The sequence below is a fragment of the Betta splendens genome, chromosome 12 (assembly GCF_900634795.4).
Source record: "Betta splendens chromosome 12, fBetSpl5.4, whole genome shotgun sequence".
NCBI lineage: Eukaryota > Metazoa > Chordata > Actinopteri > Anabantiformes > Osphronemidae > Betta > Betta splendens.
The window spans coordinates 5434736-5452120 of record NC_040892.2 but is presented as its reverse complement, the minus strand read 5'-3'; the positions used below and the strand labels follow the sequence as shown (position 1 = coordinate 5452120).

The 17385-nt window shown below is 47.5% G+C and overlaps 1 protein-coding gene across 4 annotated transcripts in view; it reads left to right on the top strand.

Annotated features, from left to right (window-relative positions):
- Positions 1–6130: 6130 nt before the first annotated feature.
- The window catches only part of LOC114866511 (mediator of RNA polymerase II transcription subunit 13-like), a 55001-nt gene continuing 43746 nt past the window's right edge, over positions 6131–17385 (top strand). For all 4 annotated transcript variants that reach the window (XM_055513688.1, XM_055513687.1, XM_029168350.3 and 1 more), the window contains exon 1: positions 6131–7679. In XM_055513688.1, the coding sequence (XP_055369663.1) occupies positions 7608–7679 (72 nt within the window). In that variant the 5' untranslated portion in view covers positions 6131–7607. The remainder of the gene's footprint in view (positions 7680–17385) is intronic.

Below are 17385 nucleotides of genomic sequence, written 5' to 3'. Positions count from 1 at the left end.
ATGGTGGCGGTGGCTTTTTGACAAGTGCAGCAGGTGTAGAAGGGGACGAGGGGGCATGTGGTGGCAGAGTGGGGCTCTGCAGAGGGACTGGAGTAAAGTGAACTGGGACTAGACTTATTCTGTGATGTTCACAGCAGGAGCCTGACCTTTATAACACACTTTAAAGTTAGAGATGAGACTTCAACTAAAAGTGAGACTTAGATGTGACTTCCTGTGCCTAAATGTATTGTAGCGGTTCATGACTGAACCTCCGAGTTCCCGCTAAAAACCCTTATTTCATTCGGCCCACTGATAAAGACCAGTTCTTTTTCACATCTTCTACCAGGGGCCATGTTTTATTGTGCTACAACAGTGGTTACTACACGACCGCGTCCCCCTCTCACACAGACGCGCAGCTTTCAGTGCCCCCCTTTTAGTGAAGGACCGTGTTCGTGGAAGGGCCACTTTAAGGGCACTAACTGAAATGTTTAACGCTCACTGGTCGATTTATTGAGGTCAGCAGGAGGCTACGTTTTTGAGAAACAGAAGAGCGGGGCCGCGTCCGGATTGACTTTCGTGAATGATTTTGTGCTGCGAGCGAGAGAGAAATAAAAGACAATCGCGGCACATCAAGTCGCGGCACAAAAAACGGGAAGGAGGCATAAAGAATCAAGGGCAAGGCCAGAGCCGTGTCGCGGAGCGTTAAACTAATAAATATCAGGTTGTGCCTGTGAAACATGAAGACAAAGAGCGTGGAGAATTCCGTTAAATGAGGCTGTTATTTAGACTGGATCAAGTTCTTTGCTCCCGACCTGAGTAAATCAGCTCATTATCGGTACAGTTTGAAAAAGCACCTTTTGGAAAATACAGGTCTGAGTGCAAGGGCTGATATTAGGAATACATAGAGTTTAAGCTCAATAAAAGACAATAGGTGTGTGTGTTGCAGCATGAAACGTGCCGTGATGTGACCGTGTACAGTGCGTTCTAGGCTGTGGGCTCTGGATGCTGACGGAGCTCGCTCTCTTTGCGAAAATGAATTAGGAGAACATGAAAACTGAGCAGACCTTCGGCCATGCATTATGTATGAGGAGCTTGAAGGCTCCTGCTGGATTCCGTTCAGGTGGCATCAGAGTTGTGCAGCCGAGTGGAAATGCTGCCTGGTCGCTTAAAGTACACTATCTGTGGTAATCTTTCTACATCAAAGTGCCACATACGGCCTGAGATGTGTTTTTCCAGCCGGGGTCCGCGGAGGAGGTTTATTAGGACAACGGGGAATTAAAGGGGCCGAGTTCTGACCTTTAAGACGTAGCTGCGAGCTGCTATTTACAGTCTAAATTAAAATCTATATGTTGTTTACCATCAGGAGTCAGTGTATCTGTACTAATCATGCAGAGAGGCTTGTGGCACCCACGCTGTGTGCCAGGGGTCCGACAGCCCAGCATAACTGACACAAGATCAGATAGCGCCCCTGTACGATTCTGTTTTTTACCAGATAACGTCTAATTTCCCATCTCTCGAGTCGTCTTACAAAGACATCATCTGCTCGTCGTGGAATCAATACGCTGCGGAAACACCATTACAAGAGTCGGGTGAATCGCCGGAGAGCGCGGACGGGCGTGCGCTCGCAGGCGGCGGCGGCGCGGGAACAAAGGGAGGCTCTGGCTGTCACCTCGGGCGCGTCGTGCACGAGTGCAGCAACAAGATTATGTAAAAAGCCTTGAACAAATGTTTTTGCATGATTTTATTGTGTAAGAGGCAGCCCTATGAAATGTGAATGTAAAATTATGCAAAAAGCAGCATCGTGATGGGACAAAGTGGATGTGGTGTGGATCATTGGTCTCTAAGAAAGGAGCAACATATCAAAATGTGCTCCAGTAGATTTCTGGGTTTGTAATTTACTAATCTGCTGCTTGGTTCAGTGTTTCACTGACTGACCACTGACCCGGTTTATGACTAACGGCGGCACAGGAGCAGGCAAACCCTAAATCCTTTAAAGTGAACATTAACATCGAGTAAACATACAGCTTTATTTGATTAAGTTTTTTTCTCTTATTTTTTTTTGGTCTTGATCATTTCCAGCATTCTAACGTTGGCAAAAGTGAACACATCATTCTCTGCCAACTCCAAACCAAACTAACTGGTAGTTAACTAGAGTGAACTGACAAGGAGCTCCGACACTGGCCGGGCTCTTTTTGAGAGCAAAAGTGGAGCAGGCAGTTAAAAAACAACAACAATGAGCTGATGACAGTCTGAGACAAGTTAGACCTGAAGATGTGTGATTTAGAGTCTCTCTATCTACCCCTCTCTCTCTCCTCCTCTCTCTCGCCCTCTCTGGCACAGCTATAATTTTCCCGGGTGAAATGATGGATGAGGCGGTGTCAGCCCCTGTTCATTATAATGCGCACCATCTATTCTTCTCAGCCGGAGTCTCTGCGCTCTAGGAAATGCCAGGGAGCTGCCGGAGCCGCAAACAGGGGGAGAGACGCTCTCGCCTGATGCTGTGCAGAAAAGGCGCTGCTAGGTGTGTTGAGGTGGCGCACGGCGATCCATCAATCACTAATGAAGACACTGCGAGGCTACTGTCTTAAAACACACACGAAACGCTGCCCGCGCCGTGACAAATGCTCCTCCAAGTCTGCTGGAGCACAGTCCCTTACATTACACCCTGAATTATTAATGAGCGCTACAGCGATTAGCTGCGTGCTAAACATTTTGAAAAACACGTCTAATCATTTGTCACCGTGGCCTATTTATGATGATTTAAAGAACCTTAGGAGTTATTTTGGCAATTAAGACCTCACTGTGAGTGAAAACGCTGCTTGGATGCAGTGTCATACTAATACTGTCATCTACTCCCACATAGTTCTGCACTGGAGGCACCAGTTCAAAGACAGTGTCTTTGCTAAAGTCATAGTTTTATACACAGACCTCATAAATAATAGTGTATACATCATTTAGGCTTCAAGATTTATCTAAAGTAAATAATGCCTGATTTCAATTTAAAATTAGAGTCATGTCCAAATACGTCTACAGGTAAGTTTAAATGACACACTAGTCTATTAAACACAGTCTATTTATACACAGACCTCATAAATAATAGTGTATACATCATTTAGGCTTCAAGATTTATCTAAAGTAAATAATGCCTGATTTCAATTTAAAATTAAAATGTCCAAATACGTCTACAGGTAAGTTTAAATGACACACTAGTCTATTAAACACACAGACATCACATGGTCCAGACAAACACATTATCCTAAATCAGTGCCCTTTCTCCTCGAGTCAGTCAAGTCAGTGGGGGCCCGACGAGAGGAGACGCGCGGCGCATTGGAATGGATTCATTCACGCCGATAGCATCTCGTTCCATCCGCTCCGACGCGAGCGTGCCGGACTGCGCGCGCGACTCTTTTCAATGCCTCTGAGGGTGTATCGAACAAAAGGTTAAAAAAAGAAAAAAAAGAGAGAGAGAAAGCGTCTCCTGATGAGGTGTGGATCAGTCCTGGAGCGAGGGGATCGATAACCAGCAGACTAAGCCGCTGCTCATCCATCTGATTCATATCGCTTTCCTGGCTGCTCTTCAGGTACAGGATGAATCCTGGACTACAGGTTTCCTCCCTGTGGCACCATGTACCACATGCAATGCTCCCCAATGGTCCCGCACGGTTAATGTAAATGCTAATGTACACTGGATGCCTGATACATTGCAGCAAGGCAAACATACTGTACAGCTGTCTATAAAAAGCTCCCTGTTACATTTACACTTAGAGGTAACATACTGTATCATTTATGTAGAAATGGTTTTACATTCAACGTGTATGAATTATTAAATAGACCCCCTGCCACTGTTTCTGGGCCTGTCGATGTTCAGGCGAAACTGTACAAACCCGGCGACGTCGACACACGTCTCGTATCGGGCGCAGCCGCTCAAATGGCTGTTTATCACTGGAGCCGTGCAATTATGTTGGAAAGATCAGTCAGGTAATCAGGACACAAAAGCAGCAGTTAGCAGAAGCCACACAATCATGTGTTTGCACCTCCCGCGCTAACGACAACACCTCGCTTCAAGGGAACACGGGTATTATTTGCTTTTTTATTTTTTTTACAAACACAAGAAGACACTTCACTCGTCATCGCCTGTTACTAATTTAGTCTTAAAAATAGTCTTGGCTGAATCTTCATGCCGATACGCTGTCATGCAGAATAAATCCCTAAAAAAAAACAAAGGCGTCTCATACAGGATGAATGTATTTACACATTGTCAGGATTTAAAAAAAAAATCATTGCAGCTTTATAGCAGCAGATGAAAACGTCCATTCAGTTCACTTTAATACGTACATTTATCTGTAAGTGACAGTGTGATTGTGGGATAAAGGCTTATTGACTGAATAAACTAAGTGGTGAATCTTCTGAAGACCTTGATGCACGCGCATCAAAGATCCACAGGAGTCGACTGATTTCCCTGTTTGTCCACGACTGTGGCTGAGGTTAAGCCGAGTCCTACTGTATAAATAAAAGCTACCTTTGCCCTTATCTACTGTATATGATGAGATATGGCTTATCACAGAGCTCCGTGGGCGGGGCTTGGCTTTCCCATGGCATTTACAGTAGAGTGACACACGGGCACGTGTCCCATCAACTGAGTGGATTCGAGTTGTAGACACATCTCAGCCAAAGCAAACTGACTGCACCTGCGAACACGTAGCCCGGATATTTCTGGATCTTCGCTGCAGGTTTGATTGCGGCCAACGTTTCACACACTGGCTGCTGCGCGGCCCCCTTTTCCTTTCTCGGGAAACTGTGGTTGTATCAACAGCCTTTTGTTCCTCAGCCTCAAAGGCCACCTGCTATCTTGCAGAGCCGAAGGAAGAACTGAAGCAGATTTTTATAGATAGTGTAAACAAAACCACCAACTGTCTATGAAAATGACTACGGCTGCTACCGTAACGCCTTTTACTTTATTGCTCATATTAAAGGTTAAGTCATTAGTCCTTATTGTTTACAATAAGGAAGTCTCTGAAGTGAGCATGGGTTTCCCCTTTTTTCATTAATATGAATTTCTAATGTGTGGTGATGATCATGTACTGTAGTCTACATCACTACTAGATAATTGATTTATGAAATGCACACAGCTGCCGGTCTTAATGTTCTGGTTGCATGTCACACATTTACATGTGCAAGTACTCAGACACTGTGTTGACCTTCTTTTCCTCCGTTCTGACTCAGTTTCGTTCTTTCAGGAAAACGACTGTCTGCTTTGGTTTTATTCAGACGAGTGCGACTGCTTCTCATCGGGCGTCGTTTTCATCAGGTAGGAGTGTGTTTGTGTGAAACGGGCTCTTTTCAGGAACCTAATGAATCTGTTGTGCCTCGACATATTTACAATAAGAGGCAATTTGATTTGAATTCACATGTGTAAATATTAAATACTAGGTCAGATATAGTGCACATACATTTAACATTAAGATGCTCCACATAATGTATTCAATGCAAAAATTGTGACCCCAGTATCTTTAAAATCTCAACTACAGAACAGGAAATTAGCAATTTTGAAATCTGCTAAACCAGTGATTTGAATATGAATTTAATTTTAAGATTAAAAATGATGAGGCGAACCAAGTGATATCATGCGGTACATTATGAGTGAGTTCAGTTTAAGACTAACCTACATACAGTAGAGGTCTCTTATGAAACAGTATGAGCTCAGTAAGTCATTCTGACCTCTATTCTGTCACATCCTCTGTTGTGAGAACACGGTTACATTATGTAACCAGTGCATCCCAGAATGACACCCCGCAGTGGTGGAAATAGACGCGAAAAAATCTCCCTTCGAGCGTTTCAACAGCCGGGTGACCAGAAGCAACGACAACAACAACAAAAACCACGGTTAACAAAAAAAAAGGTGTGACAATAAAAGGGATCCCTGCGGCTGCGGACCGACGGCGCGCGCGCCTGGCACGGGGTCTCCGACGTCGCAACCCGCCTCATATCACAGATACTAAACAGTACTGTAATCCCAGACTTTGATCACGTGGGCGCAAACTTGGCCAAATGGGAAGGCGAGTCTCGGTAGTACGCTTCCGACCGCCATTACATTACAATGCGTGGTGGGCAGGACGAGAGAAAAAAAAAAAAAAAAAAAAAAAAAACGCTACAGCGGCGCTTCGCGTAAAGCAAACAGACAGAGGGTGAGAATGACACGGGCAGGCTCCGCGCACACTTCCACTTATTTACCAATATAATAACACGCTGCGAGAGAGAAGCGGCGAGGACGAGTCGCCGCCGGAGCAACGATGCTCACTTTGAGGATTTAATTCCACGACCCGATCGTTTTAGGAAGGAGGAGGATTCGCGTTCAGCTGAAAAGCTGAGAGAAAAAAGCGAACGATTCTGCAGCGTGCAACGCATTCGTCGTGCTCACAACCAGACAATAACTGTCACTTTTGTCTGAACTGTGCATTTATTCACCCAAAAACGACGCGAGACCTCATTTTTTTTGGTTGTTGCCGCTGCAAGACTGAGGCTGTTGCGGTCGCGAGAGAACGTTTCGTAATGATGTAAAACTGAAAGGAAGGAAGGATTTTTTCAAACCTCCGTCTACAGACGCCTGTTTGTCGTTTTCCTGGTGGCGGAGTGTCAGAATAGTTTTTTCTCGGCCGAACGCTTTGACTTACGATTCGGGCAAGAAAACGGCAGAAACCCACCCCGCTCGACTTTGTCCGCCCTGACGCGGAGGAGAAGCGGCGTCGGCGGCGGCGGCGGCACCTGGAGGGGGGTCTCTCCTTTTCAGCGACCCCTTCGTCTGCGGTGCGTTCAATTCAAGAGCAACAGAGGGATTAAACATTCCTGCTCGCCGCGTTTGTGTGCGCGCGCGTGCGTGCGTGCGTGTATGTGTGTGTGTGTGCGCGCGCGCGCTCGCGCGCGTGTGTGAGGCACACTGGGCTACATTGTGAGAGGAGCCGTTGTGGTAAGAAAGAAGGCTATAAATAGCTCGCGCAATTCTCGAAAACTATCACAAGTGGTGCATCAGCTTGTGGAGCAGACGGAATCACACACATCCTGCGTGTAATGCCTCGGCTCTAAGTTGATTGTTTTACACAGCGGCGAACGTACAGCCTGAGATTTTTTTTTTTTTGAAAAGAAGTTTCGACTCTAATCTCATATTTTGTTGGGGGTGTTCCCTCCGTGTGGAAGAAAGGAGCCGTCTCCCCATGGATTACGCGTATTTCACGTTGAAACTATCGGCGGAACGGCTGACGAGGACACGGGCCGATCTTCCTCTGTGCGTAATTTGAAATGGATACGCTCCTGTGCCCTCGGCGTTTGACAGCGACCAGATTTGGACACGTCTGACCTGGATTGTAACAATGTTTTGATCCGCGCGCGCGCGCGCGCCTGGATTTACAACGTCGCCACATTTCTGTCGCCCGGGCTTCATTGATGCATCCCGCACTTCTTTTTGAATACGCCCATTCCTCTGCCCGACCATCCCGCGTCCGATCGCCTGGACCTCTCGTGGGTTTCTAGCCCCCGCGTGTTTCGGAGACCCGCTCGGCGCCCCTGCTCGGTGTTTTGGTACCGATGTAGGATTTCGACATGCCCAGCGCTGACGACCCCAACGGCGGACCATTATGACTACGACGGCGAACTGGGTGGCTAACGGGGCAAGCCTCGAGGACTGCCACTCCAACGTCTTCTCTCTGGTACAGTATCAATAAATCATGCTCGTTACAGACACGCGAGCCAGCCGTGGGAGGCACGCTCGAATGTGTGACTGCTGTGCAAAGGTGAACTCGTTGTTGATGTTGTTATTGGGCAATCATTAACACGGGTTAGTGGTCCGGGGATAAAAGCGCCACCATTCGCCACTAAGCCTGTTATTGTAATAATAATGATCTTCCCATAGGCTCATATCGGCGTGGTTTATTTACCTTATTGTTAGGTTTCAATCCAAAAAACGAGCTGATGCTTAACTTCTTCAGCATTTATGTTTATAATGATGAACAGATTTTTATTCCCACCAAAAACACAATGTGCTCTGGCTGCCGCTCAGCCCCCCTTTAAATTATGATTTCACTGGGAATCTCGGTTCAGCTCTGCTGCATTGCCAAGCAACTAACTTGGAAAGAGAAGCGCACTGGCTCCTCTGTCAAATGTTTGTTGAGGAGCGAAAAAAAAAACAACGTTTCCTGATCTGCGGTAAATAATCATTTCACGTGTCGAGCTGCAGAAATCCCACCACGCTGTAATGTGGACGACCATTAGGCTTGAATGTCAGCTGAGGAGAACTCACTAAACCGGTGAAATAAAAGTATAATCATGTCTCGCAGAGAAAATAAGGTTAATAACATCTGGACGAGCTGCGGAAACAGGACTTTCACACTCTGTGTCTCAAAAAGGTGTTCTTGACTGTGCAGGCGGTATCATTTTTGCAGAAGTCGCTGGTTTTTCCAGGGTGGAAGATATTGAGCAGCGTGTTTTCACAGTTTTTTTTCCTCTATCCTGCAATCAGCGCGTTAACTGTCCTACTACAACGGGCAGCCGAGTGGAACGGCATGCAATAGACCGCTCAGCGCCCAGGCTGCTGAGAAGCACAACAACACAGGCATCCTGAGGGCTTTTTAGGTGAGCACGCAGCTTTTGTCAATGTGCAACAGCAGCCGGCCCTGGAGCTAAATAAACAAGTGCCGCACGGTATGGATTTTAATTGTTCTTCGGCGGATGCAAGAACACGGGCGAACTTTGTACAGTCGGTGTCGGGGAGCTTTCAGAAAATCCCCCACATCTCAGCACAAAGCGGGGCCAAGTCTCCCTTTTTGTGTAATGTGACAAATGTGTAAAAGAGGATTTTGAAGGGGGGGGGCACCGCGGGCTCCTCAGACTCTTCAGAGGCATCTTGCTTCACTGTCTGTGTGCTAAAGCCGAGATAAATAAATGCAGCAGCGCCGCGGCGTCGGCCGTCTCAGATTCTCCCCGTCCGACCCTGTCCGAGTCCACGGCGCTGGTCCCTGGTGGAACCCGCCTCCATTCGGCTTCCCGCGACGTCCTATTCAAAGTCACGGAGAAAGTGGCCATCCATCAGCCGCCTTGTTGGGAATATTTATGACTGGCTGGTGCCACAGCAGTTACTCACTGGCCGGGCAGCGCAAAATAGACCAAAGCGGTAATGACACGGAGGCTCAGGGGTGAAGGGCCCGGCAAAGACACGGAGCGAGATGAGAGCGGAGAGCATCTCGGCCTTGGATTTGATCGATTCAGCATAAAAAGACTGGAAACGTGTGTGAATAATTACATTTCCTGAATTTTACTAGTCGCCTCTTTGTTTATTGTAGGAGAAACGAATCAATTAATCATCAGGGCCGTTGACGGGAAATTCATTTCCAGCCTTTTTTATTAATGTTATTGGGAAATGAAGCGCAATCAATGCACAGATGACACTGATAATGGGTTACAGGGCTCAACTTGCACGTTCGGAGCTTTCTGCGTGGCGTGATTCCTTGAACCTTCCCTCCAGGTTACATCCGCTGTGTTGCCAGTGTAAATATCTAACTCACCAGCGAGTGCTCTGGTCTGACGGCATTCCAGCATGCTCCAACCTCATCCCTCACACTGATTTACTGGCTGTTACTGCAAGCTGCATTAATAAAAAGGGCTTTAAAAAGTATAAGTGGCCGTACTGTGGGGTTTATAGGGAGAGCAGCAAATTACCAGCAAGTGCTCTGTGTGGCCGGTGTCAGATACTTGAGATTACTGTGATCACGCAGCCCACAAAACAACTGTCCTGTGCGGCGGGGATCATCCGTCTGTGACGGAAAAAGCAAACGAGGCCCTTGTAAGTGGGAGAAAAGATCCAAGCTGGTGATCTGAGCTGGAGTGGCGACAGAGGAGGGAAAGGGTGGAGAACGTGAGGAGGAACACAGGAATGTGTTCAGCCGAAGGAGCGAGGCGGAGGGCGAGCGAGGAAGCGAGAGAGAGAGAGAGAGAGAGCGAGAGAGAGAGCAGGCGGCTGAAGGACTGCAGTGGAATCTGTTTTCATTTTAGGAAAGTATTATGACTGATGTGCATTTCCTGACTGCTAGCCTCAGCCTGTTTTGCGAGAGAAACAGAGAGCGAAAGAGTGAGACGGGGCAAGGGAGAAAATTAAAGAGGGAGGAACATAATGAGAGAGGGAGGGAGAGAAAACAGTCATGGTTCTGTGGACTGGGCAGGTTCTTCTAACGCGCCGAGTCCCAGCCTGAATATGTAAGGCAAGGAGGAGACAGCTAAGAGCTTCACGACACAGGAAGCCCCAGTGTGTGTGTGTGTGTGTGTGTGTGTGTGTGTGTGTGCGTGTGTGTGTGTGTGTGTGTGTGCCTGCTTCACTGCAAACGATTCAGACTCAGGAGACAAACTTCAAACGCCCATAATATTATACACACACATGCATTCACAAACACAGACTCAGACACAGAGAGAGAGAGAGAGAGCGGGAGAGAGAGAAGGAATAAACACCCACATGGCAACACAAACATATGTAGCACAAGTCCAACACACATGCATGCACTAAATCATCCACCCACACACAAACACGCCACATGTTTTATGTCTTAGCCTTTATCCGGACCCTGAATGCCTCCTGCTTCCCAAGGACAGAGGTCTGCTCATACATAGGTAGAACGCAGAGACCTTAATTAAAGGCGTTCTCCTGTCCCCCGTCCACACGAGCGCCAAGTGCAACACTGGTAATTAAGTGTCCTCAAGTGGAGGTCTAATGTGATCAACTAAGAGGTGCTCATTAGCCAAACTGTACTCCAATAGAGATCTTGCATATGTAATAATGATGCCACTGTCTGGCGTGGAAATAAAGTGCTAAGAGATGTGGCTGAGGGAACGGCATTAACAGCGGTGTCTTGATTTATGGCAGGTGAGTGGCCGCGGCTTGTAGGAAGAAGCAGGTAATCAGGAGCGCTGCCTTTTTAATATAGGCTGTTTGCATTTGCCCGTTATTAATGGCGCTGGGTGTAGCGGAAGATGAAAAGAGCCGGAGGGGTTGGATGAAGCGTGCGCCGGGGAGCGCTGAGCTAGAGAACCGCTCACGCCGCTGTTTATGCACGTATCACCGCTCGTACAAGAGTGAGGGAGAGGGATAGGAAATAACCTTGAATCGTTTCTCACAGATTGAACAGATTTGGAGAAAACTAGAACTAAAACCCAGTCTACGTGTATTTAGTGATCGTCCGAGGGCGTCTCTGACTCCGTGACTGTCCTCTCACTCGAGGAGACGATCGATCCGGGTTTCCAAGGCAGCTGCCCCGGCCCTCTGCCGTTCGCCCCACAGAGCAGCTCCATCTGGCTGCTTCCCACCCAACACACACACACACACACACACACACACACACACACACACACACACACACACACGCGGCATCTGCGTCCGGGCTCCGCTCGCTTACGGTTTTGACAGCCGGCGCCGGCTTCACCTTGAGTCCGTGTGCGGCGCCTCCCACTAATCTGACCCTGTCACTGCTGTGGGAATCCCTTGTCAGCGCTGTAGGACGACCCGCCTATGTGAACGTGGAGGTCTCGGCGCCGGACACACACACACACACACAGAAATAACCAAAATGAAATGATTTGGTTACAGTTATTCTCCTGCGTGTATCCGTGATATTATCTGAGCTGCAGGTTTGTCATGGCTCTGACTCAGAGGGAAAGAAGGGCTCAGGGAGGGAGGGAGCCGCTGGGACGGGACTGGGACCGGACTGGGACCGGGCTGGGCCATTTCCAAGCAGTGGCCTGAGTGTGAAGTATGTGAGCCTGTCGCTGCCAGCTGGGTTCTGTTCCTGCACGTGCGCGGGGCGACAGGAGCTGCTCGTAAGAGCTGGGAAGGTGTCGATAGTTAAAGTCACGATTTGAAATAATATAAAATAAAAGAAAATCTGACTATTAGGTTTAAATATAACATTATTCTGAATCTGTTGAAATAATATAAAATAAAAGAAAATCTGACTATTAGGTTTAAATATAACATTAGTCTGAATCTGTAAAAAAGGATATTTTACCCTCTAAAATGTATCATGTTAAAAAAAAAAAAAGAAATATTTAAATGCAAGTGAATAAATGTCCTGAATAAATCAGCTGTGCTGCTGCAGAGCCTTTAGTTCAAATTGGGATTCTTAAACCTGTCGCCTGATTGGTAGATAAATTCCAGACAGACGTTAAGCCGGCGTTCTTCTGGGCTCTTTCTTGTTGGCAGTCTCTTCACCTGACTTGCAGACACGCTCACAAAGAACTTCTTTACAGGGAGATATTACCCTGCCTGTAACTGGGCAAATATTTTCTGCAAGCCAGACAGCTTCGCCAATATCATGCTTGGCTGGGATTCAATTGCAGTTAGAGCACACTTAGGTTAGGGTGTCTTCCAGTGCTACAAAACCCGAGGGGGGGCGGGGGGCATTAACGCTGTGTGCGGTGCTGTTGCAAATTCTAATTATCATGTGTTCACGTTCCATTGAGAGATTATCTGCCGACCAATCAGACGGGTGCTTGATGAGAACAAACACATTATGTGCAGGCTGTTGATTCACAGCCATTTGTGGTGCATTGATTCTCCCTCTGCTGCCAAACAGCAGCTCTCTCATCTTGAATTAGGCGGACACCCCGTGATTCCTCAGATGCTAATGAAAACCCGTACAGCTCAATTTCAGCTTCGCTGGAGTAAATGGACGCTACAGTGTAACAGCGCTGTACAAGCGGCCCGCGCGGCGTGTTTAAGCAGATACGAACACGCCGTCGCGTTATTGTGAGCATCGTGCAGCGTGAATGGACGGAGGAGGCGGATTCGCGTGGGATTACATAAGTGTGTGCGTGTGTGTGCGTGCGTGTGTGCGTGTGTGCGTGCGTGCGCGTGCATGTGTGTGTGTGCGTGTGTGTGTGTGCGTGTGCGTGCGTGTGTGTGTGTGTGCGTGTGTCTGATTCACCGCCGCTCCCACTTTGCAAGCACGCGGCAGCTTGCAGGCAGCAGCCAGGTGAGCTGCGGGCTGAGACCTGCTCAGGTGCGACCCGATCGGGCGGAGCGGCCCACGTCCTGCGCGCCCCACGCGCGGAGACGCTGCCGGTGCCAAGCACTTCCGCAGCTCCAGCTCCTATATGGATCTCGCTCGGCTGCCGGGTATTGAACAGGGGAGGTGCACGCCGACTCGTGCGGGGCTATCGTTTCATCTGAACTAGCTTCCCCGTGGAAAAAAAAAAATCAATGCAGGAAATTACAAGCCAAACGAGATATTCTTCATACCGCTTAGGTTCCATTTGCCCAATTTCAAGAACAATCAGACTATTAACTACTTGTAGGCATTTCAGGAACCTCCATAATTGTGCAATTGCTGTGTCGAATAATTTTTTAATAAAACTCTAATCACTGGCTGACAACCCCCCCCATAGGTAATCCTATGCTATAATGTTAATATCCAGCTTCAGGTAATTCCAGGACCTTCCTGACGCATGTCTGACGTACTCGATGATTCGTTCAGCCAAACCTGAGCCCGCCGATTCCAGCGGCGCTGGGATAATTCGAGAGACGAGATCCGGTTTATTTGCCTGTGATTTTTGGAATTGGGCGAGGGTCCGCAGACGGAGATGTTGAGATGTTACATTTCCACCGTAACCCTGGAGACAGAAATCTCAAAAACTGAATACCTTGCTGAATTCCTACAGATGTTGTATGTTGCCTAGCAACTGTTTTTACTTCTCTCTCTCCCTCGCTGTCTTCTGTTTTCCCTTCTTTGTGATTTCCCAGCGTTTCTTTGTGTCTCTTCCCCACTTCCTCATCCCCGTGGCTTGTCACTGTTAATTAAGTTGCATCCACAGACCCCAGTAAAGCGGAGACTGATTTATTTATTTGCACGTTAATAATTTAGGCCACGCAGGGCCACGGTTTTAGCCCGTCCCCTAACACTTAATAACAGCCTGATGCTGTATCCACCTTTGGGGAGCGGGGCTACTGTACACAGTGTCTTCTCCCCTCATTCGTCCTCCACCGTTGCTGCCTCCTGCCTCTCTTTGTGTCAGGTGAAGTCACGGCTTGATGGAGGCATTCGGTGGCGTGATTGGCAGGTCTATCCGTCACTCAGCCCTGGGGACTCTGGCTGCTCTAATTAGGTCGCTTGGCTTGCTCACCTCCCAGGGCTGGATGCTACACCAGAACACCGATCAAATGGCTGTCCCGTGTTTAGTAGGGACTTGTAAAGGTGTCAGAATAAAGCAGAGGAAAACATCTGTTTGGTGCCTGAGGCCCACAGGCCGTTCTCCACCTGTTTGGAGCGTTTGTGTTGCTCTCGCGTCCCCACAGTAATGCACATCGCTCTTCATGCGTGATGTGCGATGCCAGAGGGGAGCGCGGCTCCTCGTGGGCTAATTTGATTTCAGCGGGGCTAATTGATGAAGGGGGGAGTCGTCGCCTGCTCTGATTTCTGCCACTGGTTCTTCTAACTGGCAAAGTGAAGTTTTGTCCGTCGTCTTCCTTTTCTTTCGTTTCAGTGTTGCAGCTCTGACACGTTCAGAGAAACTGTGTCGTTGCAGTTGTAATCCGTAGGACTTTGATAACGCTGTGGTGTGTTACTATGGCAACCGGAGGCAGGGTCATATATAACAGTAAACACTCGCTGGGCAGTGTTAGGAAGCAAAGTTAGAGCAGCCAAACCAACTCATTGTCTTCATAAAACCCAGTTTTATGTAAAATAATGAAAGATTCCATGCTGTTAAAACCGCCTTTGTGAGAAAAGGCCCCAAATATTTGTTCTTGTTTTTCTGAGAAAGGAAATCCATCATCAGTTACCTGTGTTTAATTTAATTAAGCCTGTTTCATGCCCTTGATTCCAGCTGTGACTGACATCCACAGGCAGAACTTACACGGAGTAACATTTACTGTTGCACGTGAGATGCAAATACATGAAATGGCCACGGGTCATGAATGCTGAAGTTTCTCTGCTTTTGTAACTTTGCTGAGCGCTTTTGCAGAAACCTCAGATAAGTTCGAGCTAATTCGCTCCCAGCGTGTGTGTGTTAGAAATAACTAAATGTCCCTTGTTCTTTGAAATCAAAGAGAACAGATAGCGTTGCATGTTTCTGATAAAGACCACAAGCCTTATCTAAAGGCTCAGGCATCACAAGTGATCTGAATACACCCCTAAATATTGGCAGCTTGTCAAGTGCTTAAACAGACTTGACATTGATGAGACAGCTATGCCGCTCTGACACAATAAGTGTTTCGCTCGTGCCAGAAAAGGTAAATCTGCTGATACAAGCTGTCTCTCAATCGCCTAAAGTGCCTCCTTTGTCAGACTCTTTGACTCCGAGGCTCTTGTGCGGTTGTGAGCCTCCTGAAGAAGCGCCGTGCCTCTTCGATTGAGCTTTCTGTCATCTTTGATGGAGCGCCCGGCACCTATCCGCTTGGATGCTAATTCAAACCACCACAAAAGCTGCGGTTTCACCAGGAACATGCTCCTAATGAGACTCAAGCAGCTGCACGTATGTGGGCTGCATATGTTTCATTGCTTGGTTAAACGCATGCATTTAGCCTCGTAGGATCTTTTACAAGTCGAGTTCAAGTACGTATCTGTGTTTTCCTACTGTATGTGAAAATGCTGGGTAAACATGTGTTCTGCTGCATTTTGGAAGTTCAATAGGTCAATTTTAAAGGTCCCACAAGAGGTAAGAAAGATAGAAGTGAATTATGCTCAGTCTGCAGATGCATCCTTGCAGAGTGTATGTCAAGTGGCTTTTCCGCTTGGCTCCGCTCTCTAACAAATGAAGGTTTCCTCTGGATTGTGAAGTGCCACTACTGTAAGCAGCGCCTGCTTTATTTAATGCTCTATGACAAATATTTTCAATCTCTCGGAAAAAAGGAGCCTCCTCTCTGTTTAAGGAGCGCGGATCCTTATCCACTGCTTTCTGTTTGAGCGGCGCGTGTTACAGATTAACGTTCTGGCTTCCATGTTTTTCTTTGATTACAGACACACGTCGGTTGCACTGACGTTGACCTTTGGTTGAGATGCAGATTTCGTTTTCCAAGCCCGGGCCCAGTTCACCTTATGTCAGGAAATTATTCCGATGGTTTGGTTCCTTTTTTAAAATCTGATTAAAAAAATATTTAAAAAAAGCCTATCAAACGACAATAAATCAACCGTGCTGGAGGATTCTGAAGCCAGAGGGATTTTAATTAAAATAAAATAGAAATTCAGAGTGATCTTCCACCTCCTCTGTAGTAATACAAAAATACGCTGGAAACATACAGCAGCAGTCACCTCTTCCTCTGTTTACGAGACATAAAGACATGAAGAGAAGAATAAAAGAGGAGCGGCAGGAAGAGGGAGGGGGGGGGCGTGAGATCCTCCTGCTGTATTCAATAGGCGTCCGTGACGGTGAGAGAGCGCTGAGAGATGAGAGGGAGAGTGGAGACGAGAAAGATAATAGAGGTGAGAGTAAGGTCAAAGCTTTGGTTCGTCTCTGCGATGGAAGGAAAAGCTCTTGTTTTTGGTCCTGCACTCAATCAGGAATTGAAGCAGCCAATCTACAGACTAAGGGGGCTTGGAGGAGTGTGGCTTTATTGACAGTGAAACCAAATCCACTGTCTTTTTGCTCGACCCCTTTGGCCCTTTTACCCCTGCGGTGGTGTTTAAAGGAGGCGGAGACTGGTGCTGGAATCATTGTTGATTCGCTCCCGTCCTCTTCGTCGCGAGGAAGAAGCTCCTTTTAGATGTACAGTCGCTTTACATCTGCTTGCTCTGCTCTTGTCTTCATAAATACACACACGCTCCACTAAACAAACCCGTTATCGTTGCCACTGATTGCACCAAATTCTGCCCTCTGCTTTTTACGGCTTCAACTTCACCACCTTCTTGCGATTCGGTCCCGCGCGTCATTTGCTGCACCGACTAAAATAATACTTATGCGGCTTGAAAGGAATTTAGTCACAACATTTGCGAAAGCTGCAGCGGTAATAGCTCAATGTGCTTGACATGTGTTCTTTCATGTGTTATGTATGATAATGTATTCCTTAAAATATGATAATTAGCTGTTTATTATCGCTGTGACTTCAGAGGGCTGATGGTGAGGGAGAGGCAGGGTGAGAAATCAATCTGGGGCATAATCAGTGAGAGTGTAAGCGTTTGCACACATGCACATATGGATGCGTGACAGAAACATGCAGCAGAAGACACACAGACGGGCAGATCTTAGCTGTCACCACCGAAATCTAACTGGACATCAGCCGGAAAATATGCCTGCCTCCTGATGCATTTCAGTGTTTTAGAGCACTTCTGGCCTGCACATCCTCACAGCTGCTGCGGTGTGTGTGTGTGTGTGTGTGTGTGTGTGTGTGTGTGTGTGTGTGTGCAGGCATGTGTTTGGCGCAGCCTGCAAGCATGTGACTGT